This window comes from Bos taurus, chromosome 18, assembly GCF_002263795.3.
Source record: "Bos taurus isolate L1 Dominette 01449 registration number 42190680 breed Hereford chromosome 18, ARS-UCD2.0, whole genome shotgun sequence".
NCBI classification, from domain to species: Eukaryota; Metazoa; Chordata; class Mammalia; order Artiodactyla; family Bovidae; genus Bos; species Bos taurus.
The window spans coordinates 65,630,426-65,646,435 of NC_037345.1; the positions used below are offsets into that span (position 1 = coordinate 65,630,426).

Below are 16,010 nucleotides of genomic sequence, written 5' to 3' on the forward strand. Positions count from 1 at the left end.
ATGGTATCTGGTCCCATCACTTCATGGGAAATAGATGGGGAAACAGTGGAAACAGTGTCAGACTTCATTTTTGGGGCTCCAATATCACTGCAGATGGTGATTGCAGCCATGAAATTAAAAGACGCTTACTCCTTGGAAGAAAAGTTATGACCAACCTAGATAGCATATTGAAAAGCAGAGACTTTACTTTGCCAACAAAGGTCCGTCTAGTCAAGGCTATGGTTTTTCCAGTGGTCATGTATGGATGTGAGAGTTGGACTGTGAAGAATGCTGAGCGCCGAAGAATTGATGCTTTTGAACTGTGGTGTTGGAGAAAACTCTTGAGAGTCCCTTGGACTGCAAGGAGATCAGCCCTGGGATTTCTTTGGAAGGAATGATGCTAAAGCTGAAACTCCAGTACTTTGACCACCTTATGCGAAGAGTTGACTCATTGGAAAAGACTCTGATGCTGGGAGGGATTGGGGGCAGCAGGAAAAGGGGACGACAGAGGATGAGATGGCTGGATGGCATCACTGACTCAATGGACGTGAGTCTGAGTGAACTCCGGGAATTGGTGATGGACAGGGAGGCCTGGCGTGCTGCGTTTCATGGGGTTGCAAAGAGTCGGATATGACTGAGTGACTGAACTGAACTGAACTGAACTGAGTGGGCTTAGGGATTTCCCAGGTGGCACTAGTGGTAAAGAACTCACCTGCCAAAGCAGGAAAAATGAGAGGCAGGGTTCTATCCCTGGGTTGGTAAGATGCCCTGGAGGACGGCATTGCTAGCTGCTCCAGTGTTCTTGCCTGGAATAATCCCATGGACAGTGGAGCCTGGTGGGCTACAGTCCATAGGGCTGCAAAAAAGTTGTACAGGGCTGAAGCGACTTAGCATGCACGCACAGTGGGCTTAAAGGGGGAGAAGATTCTAGAGCTGAAATCCCGACTTGGCCACTAGCTAGCTGTGTGATATTGTAAAAGTTACTCAACCTCTCTGTGTTAATCATGTGGTCCTGTACCAGTTACTCAAGACCTCCCCTCAGTTGCGTGTGCATTTCCTTGCCTGGAACACAGTGGTCAAAGTGTCTCTTTCTGAGAGCAGAATGAAGCTTACACGAGGCAATGGAAGTTACCCACTTGTTGGGGGCCAGCGTGAGGTACTCCGCCCATGGCAAAGGTCATGAGGAAGGAGGCTCGACATACACAAAGGCGGGATCGAGCCTCAGGAGTCCCCCTGGAAATCCTCGAGCATCTACCCCCATAACCAGAGCCTGCCTACTTTACTACTTTGTGCTCTCACCACCTACACCTCTGACTTTACAGGGGGCTGTCCCCCACCACCTCTTTCGGAGAAGGAGTTAACTTAGAGCTTCAGTTAATAATAATTCTTGGGTGTGATAGGAGTGTTTCAACCTACAAACTCCTCTGAAGGTTCTCTAGCCTGCCTGACAGGAAGGACGCCTGCAGCCTATGTAAACCCACATGTGATTGCTCACAGCCTCCCAACCATGAGAGGCACGAGATGCTTTAAACCTTCTAAAAACAGGTTCCTTAGAAAAGTTAGAAAACCATTAGTATAAGTATAGTGGGCTGATTAGAAATTGTATTGGTGAAGGGTTTTTCATTTGTTGAGCCAATGTTTGTTGCTAAGTCTCCACATTCCCTGCCTTTACACACATTAATGAATATATAAAAGAAATAAGTATTAACCTTTGATATTAATCACGTTAGACCTTAGGCTAAGTAAATTCTTTCCTTAATTAAAACCCACTACACCCTCACCCTATAGGAATGTAACTTTATCTGGTACCTTAGGAAGGTGGAGTCTTTTTTAAGAATAATCACCCCTGGAGAAATAAGTGTCCTGGTTGACTGACCGCTGTCACAAGGAGAGGGTCATAAATTGTCAGCAGGGCCCCTGGCCAGAAGATGATGTAACACCTCTAAGACCTCTGTATACATTTGTGTGAAGCACCTGACTTTGATAAAAGTCAGGACTGCTGACCCCGCGTGACTTTTGCATAACATCTCAGTGTATAAAAGTAGGCCATGGAAAATAAAGAATTGGGATCAGTTTCTCGAAATACTGGTCTCCCCATGTCGTTCTCTCTCTCAAACTCTGGCTGAGTCTCCATCTGGAGCGCGGAACCCACCAAGCTTACTAATTATGCCTGGGCTTCTAAGATCCGACCGGGGAGGCTTCAGTGTCTCCTCTCCTTCAGGAGAATGGAAGGACGCCTGCAGCCTACGTAAGTGGTGCAAGCTTCTTGTCTTGAAGTTTTATTGGTCTCCTGCGTAACCAAGCTACTCAGCCTCTTTTCTCCACTGAATTTTCCTACTGAGCTATCCTCATTCTATTACTCTTTACATCGCTAATTAATATCTAATTGAAGCTATTGTATCCTGATCCTCGCCGACGCTGTCCCCGCTTCAAACTCCCCAGATCAGCCGGGGTAGTTGGAGCCTAGCATAGAACAAGAGCCTGATGATGGCCAGCAGCCCTGAGAGGCAAGCAGTATAGTATCCCGTCTTCCAGATGAGGAAACTGAGGCCCAAATGAGGGCAAGACTGCCCAACCCTTGGAGCTGGCCAGCGGCAGAGCTAGAGCACTACTGTGGACCTAACCGACAGTTATTCCAGCCACCCCCTTCCTGGAATATGTCCAGCAAACAATGCCCAGTCAAGCATCCTCGGACCGTACACACCCGTCAAGAGCAGGTCAGTTCAGGCACGCTCCTACCCCATTCACGGGCCAGCTTGCAGCTGCCCCTTAGGTGTGCACTGCCTTCCCAGCAGATTATGAAGAGTGGGCCTTGGGTTCCAAGGTGGCTCAGGGAGGCCAGGTGGGCATCACCCACCACCCACAGCCCCAGGTATCTGCCTGGGCTTCAAGGGCAAGTCTCCTGCAGCCTGGATTGATTCCCTCACCCAACCAGTCTTTACTGAGCCTCTGCAGATTTGTCCAGGTCCAAGCAGCAGGGAATGAGGGGGTGGGATGGAGCTCGAGCCAGCCCTGGAAGCATGTCCTCAGGCGTCTGGCTCTCTCAGATCAGTTCAACCCCGGGGATTTCCTTCTGATATTTGAGACAAAATCAGGAGCCTTAAAGAATGGAGGGTTTGAGAGGGAGGTAGTGAGTGAGGGGTGACTAGAAACCTATAACAGGGTTTTTAATATATTGGTTTACAATGCTGTGTTAATTTCTTCTGTTTAGCAAAATGATTCAGTTATACACACATATACATTCTTTTTCATATTCTTTTCCATTGTGTCTTATTCAAGGGCATTGAATATAGTCCCTGTGCTGTACAGTAGGACCTTGTTTATCCATCCTATACATACTAGTCTGCATCTGCTAACCCCAAACTCAGTCCAGCCCCACCCCTCCGCCCCGTGGCCACCACAAGTCTGTTCTCTATGTCTGTGGTCTGTGAGTCTGTTTCTATTTTGTAGGTAAGTTCATTTTTGTCTTTTTTTTTTTTTGGCTGCGACATGTGCCATGCAGGGTCTCAGTTCCCTGGCCAGGGATTGAACCCGCGCCCCCTGCAGTGGAACCAGGGCGTCTTAACCCCTGGACCACCAGGGAAGTCCCTGTGTCATATTTTAGATTCAACATGTAAGTGATATCATGCAATACTTACTTTTCTCTTCTTGACTTACTTCACTTCGTATGATAATCTCTAGTCCCATCCATGTTGTTTCACATGGTTTTATTTCATTCTTTTCATGGCTGAGTAATATTCCATTGTGTATATATACCACATCTTTATCCATTCATCTGCCAGTGGACATTTAGGTTGCTTCCCTGTCTTGGCTGTTGTAAATACAATATGAACAGGGGTGCCTTTTCAAATTAGAGTTTTGTCTGATTATATGCCTAGGAGTGGGATTGCTGGGTCATATGGCAAACACTATTTTTAGTGTTTTGAGGAACTGTCATACTGTTCTCCATAGTGGCCAAGTCAATTTATATTCCCACTACACACCCTCTCCAACATTTATTGTTTGTAGACTTTTTTGATGATGGCCATTCTGAGCAGCATGAAGTGGTATCTCACTTCTGATTTGCATTTCTCTCATAATTAGCGATGATGAGCACCCTTTCATGTGCCCATTGGCCGTCTGTGTTTGTGACGCAGGTGGTTGATGGTGTTGGAGGACACCATCCAAGACACCAAGTGAGAAACTTTTCTTTGGAGAGGGGACCAAATGTCAGGAGTGGCCCACAGCTTCCCTTTCAGGGTGAGGCCAGGGCTCGGCAGAGTTAGGGAGGCCTGGTATGAGAAAAGTGGTGACTCTGTGGTTTGAACTGTTGCAGGCTGGGCGCTGGGATCTGAGCTCACAGACACCAGCTATAAGCGGAGTGGTTAGGAGGAGTCAGAGCCCTGGGACAGGGCCGCGGAAACTCTGGGAGGAGGGACTCCCTCGGGAGCTGCCTTTGGTGGTGACTGTGAATTCCAGGGCGGCCCAGAGAGGCAGGCCAGACTCTCAGGGGAAACGTGGGCCCAGTCTGTCTCCCACCACATGGATTTCAGGAAAACTTCAGGGCCTCACAAGGACGCTCCCCTAGCCCAGCCCAGCTGTGAAGCTGGTGCCTTGGGGGATAGCCTCCACGTGCGGCCATACCTCACCTCCTGAGAGAAGACTCCTTCTGAGGAAAGATGGGATCCACCGGATGGTTGTGGGACAGAGCCTCCAGGCACGTGCTCGGGGAGGAACCCCCCCGACGTGTGGAGAGTGGGGGAAGACCCTCCGGAGCCCCTCGGAGGCCCACCAGAAGAGCCAGGCCCGCAAGATGCCCTACACCTGCAGCGAGTGTGGGAAAGCCTTCGGCTGGAGCGCACACCTGGCGCAGCACCAGGTGATGCACTCGGGGGCCAAGCCCCACGATTGCATGGAGTGTGGCAAGGCCTTCGCCTGGCTCACCCACCTGAGCCAGCACCGGAGGGTGCACACCGGGGAGAAGCCCTACGCCTGCGGAGAGTGCGGCAAGGCCTTCCGCCGCAGCACCCACCTCAGCCAGCACCGGCGGACGCACACGGGCAAGCGGCCCTACACGTGCGACGCGTGTGGCCAGGCCTTCAGCCAGAGCACGCATCTGACCCAGCACCAGCGCATGCACACCGGCGAGAAGCCCTGTGAGTGCGGCGCCTGCGGGAAAGCCTTCAGCAACTGCTCAGCTCTGGTGCGGCACCTGCGGGTGCACTCCGGGGAGAAGCCCTACCAGTGCCAGGAGTGCCCCAAGGCCTTCGCGCAGAGCTCCTCCCTCCTGGAGCACCAGCGCGTGCACACAGGCGAGAAGCCCTACGGTGCGACGACTGCGGGAAAGCCTTCAGCCGCAGCTCAGCCCTCATGCTTCACCTGCGCCTCCACGTCAGCGTCCTCCAGTGACGAGCGCGCCTCCCGCCGCGGCGCAGCGCTGGCAAGGAACCTGAATTCCAGAAGAGCCAGGACAGCTGGACTGGGGACTGGGGCGTCCCCGAAACGACAAGGGGCTTACGGGCAGAATCTGGGGCTGCTGGGGGACAGCACTTCATTCAGGGACGCGGAGGGAGGCTCTTCAGGCCAGCCGGCGAAGCTTCCAGAAGCCCTGGCTGCCCTCCGTTCCCCACTCAGGGCCGTCTCAGGACAGCTGAATCCAGGGGGTGCGTTGATCCTTGAAGCCGGGACAGCCCAGGTCGCGCTGCTCTCAGGACTCAGGGGCCCCCAGGTGCTCGGGCGGGAGGCTCGTCTTCACACGCCCGCGTGGCTGCCCTCCTTGCCCGCCCCTCTCCTGTGTAACTGGGGCCTGCCCGCGCCCACCTACTTCTTCACACACACTGTTCTCTCCGCCTGCTCAAGTCCGACTCCGAGGCCAGCCTGGGAGCTGCCTTTTCCACGAGACCCTCTCCGACCCTCAGCCTCTCTGGCATTTTCCCCGCCCTGAGGGTGCTCTTGTCCCTGCACAGCATCCATTTTTCCCTGCCCACTCCGTGCACGGCCCACCAGTCGTCAGGCTGTTGGTTTTACCTCACTACTCCATCTTCACCGTCATTACCTTCTGCGGGCCCACATCCCCTGTTCGCGGGATTCCAGCAGGGGGTCTCCTTCCTAACGCCTTCCTGCCTTCATCACACACACACACACCACATACATATACACACAGCACATACATATATCACACACAGCACATGCATATACACAGCACATACATATATCACACACACCACACGCATATACACAGCACATACATATATCACACACACCACATGCATATACACAGCACATACATATATCACACACACCACATGCATACACACACAGCACATACATATATCACACACACCACATGCATACACACACAGCACATACATATATCACACACACCACATGCATATACACAGCACATACATATATCACACACACCACATGCATACACACACAGCACATACATATATCACACACCACATACATATACACACAGCACATACATATATCACACACACCACATGCATACACACACAGCACATACATATATCACACACACCACACGCATATACACACAGCACATACATGTATCACACACACCACATACATATACACAGCAGATACATATATCACACACCACATACATATACACACAGCACATACATATATCACACACACCACATGCATACACACACAGCACATACATATATCACACACCACATACATATACACAGCACATACATATATCACACACAGCACATGCATATACACACAGCACATACATGTATCACACACCACGTGCATATACACAGCACATACATATATCACACACACCACATGCATACACACACAGCACATATATCACACACACCACATGCATACACACACATGCACACTATATACAAACACATTTCCCCCACACCACATACACCACACACAAACCAACACACGCACCACACACACATGCCACTTACATACACTCCCCACATACACACACACGGTTGTTTCCTTCTCCACACGGGCCTCCAGCAGGCTCTTTCCACAACCCGAATCTGATCGTGTCTCTACAGTCATGGGAAGCTCTCCACTGTGTCACCTTCTACAGCAAAGCTTCCTGAATGGGTTACAAGTTCCTGTCAAGGCATCAGCCTTCTTTCATGTGTTTCTCTGATGACTCTATGGCGTGTGAACCTGACCCCCCACCATACAGTTGTGTATTGTGTACTGGTCATCTATACCATCTCTCCCTGTGTTTCTCCCTCTGTCTGGAATTCATTCCTTCTGTGTCATGAGTAAACAAAGACCTCTGACGAGCGAGGTTAAGAGCAGGAAGGCTGAGACCCAGGGAGACGGAGATCTTGTAGTGTCTCAGAGAGTCCTAGATGTACCTAGACACAGCATGGCTGAGGCTCAGATGCTGAGGAACTGATGGGACGTGAGGAAAGACTGAGAGGCAAGAGATGCATGTCCCCCTGCCCTTAGGCCCCCAGCAGGCTGCAGGGAGTGGAAAAGACATGAACCTAACATCAGGACGCCTTGGGGACCCCAGGTAAGTGACTTCCCTGAGCCTTAGTGACCGGCTCGGTCAGGAGAGTGGGATGATGAGACCCGCCTTGTGCAGCACCTGATGCAGGCTCTGAGCACTGGCCCTGACTGCTGGCATCTGACTCCCCCTCCTCCGCTCTCTTTCACTGAGGAACTGAATCTCCTCCCCACCCCAGCACTCAGAGCACTATCATACCCACTTTGTTGTGAGATGTGTATCTACTTTGTTTATCCAAAGGAGAAGGAGTTCAGGGGAAGAAATGAATCTTTATTAAGGTCTTACATCCCATTTAAATGGTAAAGTATTAATTCTAAGTAGACTGCAAAGAGTTAAGTATGCATACTGTAATCCCAAGAGAAATCTTTTAAAAAGACTATACAAAGAGAATTCATTGGAATGACTGATGCTGAAGCTCCAATATTTTGGCCACCTGATGTGAACTGACTCATTGGAAAAGACCCTGATGCTGGGAAAGACTGAAGACAGAAGGGGATGACAGAGGATGAGGGGGTTGGATGGCAGCACCAACTCGATGGACATGAATTTGAGATCACTGAGGAACTGAATCTCCTCCCCACCCCAGCACTCAGAGCACTATCATACCCACTTTGTTGTGAGATGTGTATCTACTTTGTTTATCCAAAGGAGAAGGAGTTCAGGGGAAGAAATGAATCTTTATTAAGGTCTTACATCCCATTTAAATGGTAAAGTATTAATTCTAAGTAGACTGCAAAGAGTTAAGTATGCATACTGTAATCCCAAGAGAAATCTTTTAAAAAGACTATACAAAGAGAATTCATTGGAATGACTGATGCTGAAGCTCCAATATTTTGGCCACCTGATGTGAACTGACTCATTGGAAAAGACCCTGATGCTGGGAAAGACTGAAGACAGAAGGGGATGACAGAGGATGAGGGGGTTGGATGGCAGCACCACTCGATGGACATGAATTGAGCAAGCTCTAGGAGTTGGTGATGGACAGGGCAGCCTGGCATGCTGCAGTCCATGGGGGTCGCAAAGAGTCGGACACGACTGAGTGACTGCAATGAACTGAAACAGATGATCAGAAACTCAGATGAGTTAAAAAGGAAGCTGAGAAACAACCCAAAAGAAAGCAGGAAAGGGAAAACTGACAGATAACAAAAGGAGCAAACAGGAAAGAAAAAGGCAGACCAAACCGTAAGCTTATACATTGTTACATACAAGTGATCTAAACACACCAATTAAAAGAATTTGCCAGAATGAATTTTTTTAAAAAAGAAAATAAGAAACTTAACTTTCAGTGTGATGATATAGGGACTTCCCCGGTGGTCCAGTGGTTAAGAATCCACCTTGCAATCCAGGGGACGGGTTTGATCCCTGGTCAGGGAACTAGATCCCACATGCTGCGTAGAAACTGAGTACCACAACTACTGAGCCCACGTGCTCCGAAGCTGCTGAGCCACAACTAGAGTTCATGTGTCCCAGGGGAAGATCCTGCATGACGCAACAAAGACCCTCAGGCCCCAACTAAGACCCAGTGCAGCCAAATAAATAAATATTTAAAAAATAAATGTAATTAGGTAAGCTTAAGGTAAAAGAGTGGGGAAAGATATATATTATGAAATCTCCACATCAAAAAATGCTGCAATGGCTATATTAGTATCAAACCAAGTAGACTTAAGAACAAGGAAAATTACTAGGAACAAAGAGAGAACTTACATAGTGATAAAGAGACAATTCACCAAGAAGACATAACAGTTCCAAATAATGTATGCATTTAACAACAAAGCCTTAAAATAACAGGAAATAAAAACTGATAGAGCTGAAAGAAAATAATAGACTTTAAATTCACAAATTATAATTGGAGACTTCAACACCCCTCTCACTAGAATCAACAGAACAAAACAGAAAACCAGTAAGGATACAAAAGAACTGACCAATGTCATCAACCAACTGGATGTAATGGATGAAGCTGCCAAAGGTCAAACTTTGTTTATCCAGAAATAAGTAATTTCCCATGATTTAAGCTAAGATAAAGCTTTTGAAGTCTGATTTTAAGCTGTTACTAATGTTTACCCCCAAAAGTGAATGGTCTAAGTTTCCACCTGAAGAAAATGAAAAAGAAATTAATTCAGAATTAAGTAGAAGGAAGGGAATGACGCAAGTAGTGAATCACAAAATAGAAAAGAGTACCAAAATGAGCACTCTCAAAAGGTAATCTGTTCTTTGATAAAGACAAATATAAAGATAAATACAATTGATAAACCTCCAGCTAGACAGAGAGGGAGAAGGGACACAGCATCAGTCATGAAAGAGGTGGCATCCCTATAGACCCTGCAGGCATGAGAAGACTACAGCTGTGCTATGAGCAATTCTGTGCCAGTCAATCAGACCTCTCCGTTCAAGAAATAGGCAAATTTCTTGCAAAAACAGTTCACCAAGCATTAGTTGATTGGAGAAGGCGATGGCACCCCACTCCAGTACTCTTGCCTGGAAAATCCCATGGACGGAGGAGCCTGGTAGGCTGCAGTCCATGGGGTCGAGAAGAGTTGGACACGACTGAGCGACTTCACTTTGACTTTTCACTTTCATGCACTGGAGAAGGAAATGGCAACCCACTCCAGTGTTCTTGCCTGGAGAATCCCAGGGACGGGGGAGCCTAGTGGGCTGCCGTCTATGGGGTCGCACAGAGTCGGACACGACTGAAGCGAGTTAGCAGCAGCAGCAAGCATTAGTTGTTAATGCTAGCCTTACTCACAACTGATGTATGTCAGCACCTGGAGGGCCAGGCTAGGGCCGGTCAGTGGTCCAGGAGGGGTCCAGTTCGGGGACCGTGGGGAAGAGCAGAGAGGACCCCTCCCCTCCCGCGGCCTTGGGCTGCGGGGTGGGCGACCCGGCCTTGGCACGGGACACAGCCCCGCATCGCCACCTGGTGGCCGCTGAGCCGGGAAGAGAGCTGCAAAATGCAGCCTCTGAACCGCCTCCCATCCAGTCAAGGAGGTCCGGAGCTTCAGCTGCCTCCCACACCTGCGAGGGTTGGGCGGAGGGGACTGGGGAGCAGGAGGAAGCTTAATGGGAGAAAGCAAGAGAAGGGGCCTCCACCCTCAGGATCCATCCCAGAGCCCACCCACCTTCAGGATTCAGGATCCCAGCCCGGGGGCTCCCGCCCCCCGCACCTGGACCACCATGGGCCAGAGACACGTCTTAAAGGCTGTCTGCACATTTATTAGTTCCTGGGATGGATCAGGGAGAGGCGGCCATTCCCCCTGCTCCCAGGGAGAACTCCAGCTTCCCGCTGCAGCACAAGGCATCGGAGGCAGGCTGGAGAAAGGACTTCCCGAGGATACTATCAGCACCCGAGTCGGCCACTGGGTCAGCTTCCTGGACCAAGTGGACAAAAGAGATGGTGGGGAGGGAGGCTCCCTGCGTCCTCCCTGATGAGTCAGGGCGGGCCTCGTTGAGGCCTCAGCAGGGCGGGGACTGGTCAGCTGCCCGCGAGGAAACATGCCCCCACCGCCCCCTACAGGTGCTCGTGACCACACCCCGCCCTGCCTTGCAGTCCCCCGACACACACACACACACGCACACACACACACCCAGCAGTCTAGGCCCACCAGCCAATGTCAGCCCTGGAAGGGCGCATGAAAGCGCAGCCCTGGAGGAGAGTACCGTCGGGGCAAAGACCTGGATCGCAACCCCCTCCTCCTGGGGCTTCAATTCACCTGCCACCCGGAGCTCCACCGGGTCGCTGAGCTCCGACAGCAAGGAGCGGGGCCCGCCGGTGCGGTAGCGGCAGCTGTATGTGCCGGCGTGCTGGGGCCCCACGGAGGTCAGCACCAGGTCCGCGGGGCCGTGGGTGGACCAAGCCACCGCCAAGGGCTCCTCTTCGCCCGCGCGCAGCAGCAGGAAGGAGACGTCGGGCACCTCGGCCTCGCAGCGCAGGACAGCATCACGGCCCGGAGTCAAGGCCCCAGTCCACAGGGCCCGGAGCTGCGGCCTGGGCAGAGGCCCTGGGCGAGCGGCGGGAGGTCAAGTGAGGCTCCTCGCCCCGCCTCCGACCCTCGGCACTGCGCTGTAGCCGGCGGGCCTCCCCGCCCCACCCCCCAGACCTGCCATGAGGTCTGAGCCCCCCAGGGGTCCCCATCACGGGCACACAGCGCCCAGGAGGAAAACGCCACCCGCCCAGCGGAGTGGGGTTCCTGCGAAGGGCACAGCCGGGGCAGCGGCCCAGAGGTGGGACCTGTGCGGCCAGGAGTCCCGGACGCTGAAATCCGAGGAGCACACAGACCCAGGGCCGGGGGGGCTCGGCGAGAATTACACCTGGACCCTCCGCGTAGGCACCTGGGCTCCAGGAGGGCCGGGATCCTAATCTGACGACCACCGACAGGCGCGTGGCGCACGAGCCAGTGCAGAGCGGTTAGGAGTCTGAACCCTAAAAACTGGATCCGCCCTCCACGATCTCCACCAAAGCGCCCCACCTGCCCGGCGCTCACGGCGGCGGCAGACAGGCCACCAGGCGGGGCGCCCCGGGGCCCTGGAGGCCGACCCCACCCCCTCAGGCCCCGGGCGCCTCCCGTCGTATCCTGGGACAGGCGCCCGGGTAGAAGGGGTCTCCGGGCCGCCGTGCCCGCAGCTCACCGTCCACGCGCAGCTCCAGGGTCGCGCTAGGCTTGGAGCCCGCGAAGGGCGGCGACGTGTCCACGTAGACGCAGCTGTAGTTGCCCGAGTCCACCGCCGAGACGCCGCGCAGCTCGAATTGGGCCTCGGGGCCCGCGGGGCTCAGGACGCGCTGCACCTGGCGCCCGCCGGCGTCCTTGCGCACCAGGGCGAAGCGCACGCCGGCGCGCGGTGCCCGGCACCGCAGCTGCACCAGCGCGCCCGGCGTGGGGCTCAGGATCGCGGGTTCGGCCGACAGCTCCGGCGCGGGGAGCGTCCCTGCGGGGAGCGCGCGGGAGGCTGGCGCACAAACCGGATCCTCCCCCAGAAAGATCCGTCTTGCTCCCTCCCGGGAAGCCGGCTGAGACCACCCCGGAGCCTTCCTCCCGACCCGGCCCGGTCCTCGCCGGACGCGGACATTCCTACGCTCTCCGCACTAGTCCGTAAGCGCAGGAAAACGGGGTGCGGGCGCGTTTTGTGGAAGGAGCACCCCCGAGCCCCCGACGACCTCTCCTGAGCTTTACGCCCCTGGTCCGAGTCCTTAGGGGTCCTGCAGCCCCCCCTTGGCTCCCTCCACAGCGGCCTCAGGGCCCACCGGGGCCGGCCCTGCGCTCCTCGCCTTAGGCTCGCGGGGGAGAGCGCGCCCCGGGCACGGGCAGGGCCGCGTCCGGGCTCCGTCCGGGCTCTCGCAGCCCTCGCAGCCCCGCGGTCTCGTCCCGCAGGCTCACCGTCGCTCAGCACCAGCTCAGCCGGCGCACTGTCCCGGGACCAGGCCGCCAGCTCGCTGCGCAGCCGGTAGCGGCAGGTGTAGCCGCTGCCGTCGCCCGCGGCCAGCGCGCTCAGCCGGAAGAAGACGCGGTCCGGACTGGTGCTGGCCCGGGGTACCAGCTGCTCCTCCGCGCCCCGCCGCAGCTGGAAGTCCACGCCGCTCAGGGGCGCCACGCAGGTGAGCGAGGCAGACGAGCCCGGCCTCAGGACCTTGGCCGACTCCCTGTCCACTGTCAGCGTGGGCGCCGGCGGCGGGTCTGCAGGGAGGGGTGTGTCACTGGGGAGGCCGCTGGGGGGCGCCCAGCCCCCAGACCTCTGTCCCAGGAACAGCCTGCCTGTGGTGGGTTCCGACGCAGCTCCCCAGGCAGGCCGCTGCTTCCCACAGCCGTCCTGGGTGGGGCTGCTCAGGGTCCAGGGTAGTTTCTCGTCCTCCAGGAGCCTCCTCCCCCAGGAAGCCCTCTGGGCTGGCCCACCCACTCACCTAGCTCCTCTATGGTCACTGTGGCACTGGGCTCCGAGGGGGTGCCTGCCGCGTGGGTCCGGTAGCTGCAGCTGTAGTTCCCAGCCCGGTGGACCGGGAAGGTGGCTTGCGTGGCCTCTGGGGCCTCAGCCACCTCCAGAAACTGGTCCTCTCCTTCCAGCCTCAGCAGGAAAGTCACACCTCGAAGTCCCGAGAGGCACAGCAGTGTGGTGTTCAGGCCGGGTGTGATCCAGGACACGGGACTGGTTGAGATCGAGGGTGCGGGCAGGGGCTCTGCAGATGGGGCAGGGGTCACAGCGGGACAGGGGTCTTGGGTAACTCTGCCTGAGCTGGGAGACATGGGGGCCCAGCCCGACCTGGACCTCCAAGCTCCTGACAGTGTGAGGGAGCCAAGATGGACGTCTCGATGGGGGAGTGAGCCGGGAATACAAGTGGAAGGCATGGGGCCAGCCTGCCCACAGCTTCCTGGGGATTCAATCATTTATTCTCACAGCCTTCTAGGGTTGGTGAAAACATCACCCTCTTTTTGTTCAGTCACTAAGTCTGTCCAGTTGTTTGGCACCCCACGGACTGTAGCCCGCCAGGCTTCTCTGACAGTGGGATTCCCCAGGCAAGGATACTGGAGCGGGTCGCCATGCCCTCCTCCAGGGGGTCTTCCCGACCCAGGGATTGAACTGGCCTCTCCTGCACTGGCAGGTGGATTCTTTACTACTGAGCCGCCAGGGAAGCCCAGTCACCCTTATTTAACAGATGGGGACACTGGGCTCAGAGACAGCACCGGAACTGCCCGAGGCCACCAGCTGCTCTGGAGCGGCAGCAAGAGCACAGGGAGGGTGAGGCGTGAGCAGAGGAGCCTCCCCAGCAGCCCGCCTCCTGCCTCCAGGCTGGGGACCACACTCACCTGCTCCGGTCACTTCCACCAGGTTGCTCGGGCTGATCCAATCGTTGTTGCCCTTGTAGCTGCAGCGGTAGAGGCCCCGGGTGGTGCTGGTCACTGGTCCCAGCGGGAACCTGTGCTCATGGGCAGGGGACTCCAGGTGCACCGGTTCCTGGCCCACGCCATCCTTGAGGAGCTGAAACTCCTGGGTCGGCAGCGGGCTCTGGCAGGTCAGCGTCACATCGGCCCAGGGTGCCAGCGGTGAGCCGGCCTCGGCCCACAGGGATGGCCTGGGGTCAAAGACTGAGTAGGGGAGGCAGTCAGAGCCGGGCACCCACCCTCGGGCTCACCCCGCAGCACCCTCCGTACCCAGGCTGGCCCACTCACACGTCGCCTGCTCAGTCACTGGGCTCAGGGACAGACCTGCAGAGACCCAGCTGTTAGGCCTCACTGCCGTTCCCCCCAGCCCCCGGCCACCCCAGGACCCAGCCTCACCCCAGAGCAGCAGGAGGGCTGCCCAAGCAGACATGGTCCACGTCCCGCAGCCTCAGGGCTGTCTGTGGGGTTATAAGGTGCAGCCGCGGCGGCGGGGCTCACCCCCGCGCCCTTCCCGGAAAGCTGGGCTCCAGGGGCAAAGGGCGAACCTTGACCCCCAGAGGCTCAGCCACAGCAACAGTCAATAACCACGCTGAATGGGTTTGCTGCCTTCCGGTCAGTTTTGCAATCACTCACACGCAGTTGTCTGGGGACTAGCGGCTGTCAGGTTACACGTTTTGCCCCAGACATGTCAGAAAGACTGGACACGGCTTCTTTTCAGGATCCCGCTGGCAGCCCTCACAGGCAGGTTATTTTTCCCTTGGATATCCCAACCACAAAAAACCTGCCTGCCAAACAGGAGACGGGTTCAATCCCTGAGTAAGGAAGCTCCCCTGGAAAAGGGAATGGTAACCCACTCCAGTATTCTCACCTGGGAAATTCCACAGACAGAGGAGACTGGAGGGCTATAATCCATAGGGTCCCAAAGAGCCAACACAACTTAGAGACTAAACAAAAAATCTCAACTACAGCCGCAGAGATGAATCAGTGGTTAGAGCTCTGGGGAAAAGGTTTTTGAGTGGAAATCAGCCGCGGTGAATTGGTTAAAGGTGAGATTGCAGAGGAAGGTGCGGCCTGCGGACAGTGAGGGGCCACAGGAGCTGCAATTGCTCTGCTCATCAGGGACTGCTTGTCGGAATCCGGAAGCTGAAGGCCCCGAGTAAGAGCGTCCCGTCTGGTCCTGCGTTCGGCAAGTAACTGGTCTGAGGCATTCCCCAGAGAAACGAGGAGGCCATACAGACAGGCAGGACCTGAGGTTCTCACACAGGTCGCACATCACACACACTCATCACACACACACGTGGCCATTGCACAATCTCCCGTCCCCTCTGGGCCTGTGTGGGCCTGGCCTTCAACCCAGGGAGGTGAAGGCCTCTCCCCCCATTGGTGGCATTGATCGGGTAATTCCTTGGAAATCCAGTGCCTCCCGTGCTCTGTGGCAACTCACCACATTGTCCCTCGGTTTCTCCACCTGACAAATTAGCCAGCTGGAGCTTGAGACTGAAGAATGGGTGCTGGGAGCCCCTTCTCCAAGCAGGCGTGAGGATATTGGGGTGATGGTGAACACTGGCATGCCATGACCCATGCCAAACTGTCCCCAGGGCCCTGATGATCACCTGTCACCACGTGGGAGGATGTGACGAGAAGCTCTGCTTTCCCAG

The 16,010-nt window shown here is 55.0% G+C and overlaps 1 protein-coding gene across 1 annotated transcript; it reads right to left on the reverse strand.

Annotated features, from left to right (window-relative positions):
* Positions 1 to 10,675: 10,675 nt before the first annotated feature.
* On the reverse strand, positions 10,676 to 14,838 carry A1BG (alpha-1-B glycoprotein). The gene is made up of 8 exons (NM_001046243.2): positions 14,749 to 14,838; positions 14,641 to 14,676; positions 14,278 to 14,556; positions 13,377 to 13,649; positions 12,856 to 13,152; positions 12,110 to 12,406; positions 11,194 to 11,481; positions 10,676 to 10,852 (listed from the first exon to the last, which is right to left on the reverse strand). The coding sequence occupies exons 1-8, from the start codon at positions 14,780 to 14,782 to the stop codon at positions 10,845 to 10,847; spliced, it is 1,512 nt and encodes a 503-aa protein (NP_001039708.1). The 5' UTR covers positions 14,783 to 14,838; the 3' UTR covers positions 10,676 to 10,844.
* Positions 14,839 to 16,010: the final 1,172 nt, after the last annotated feature.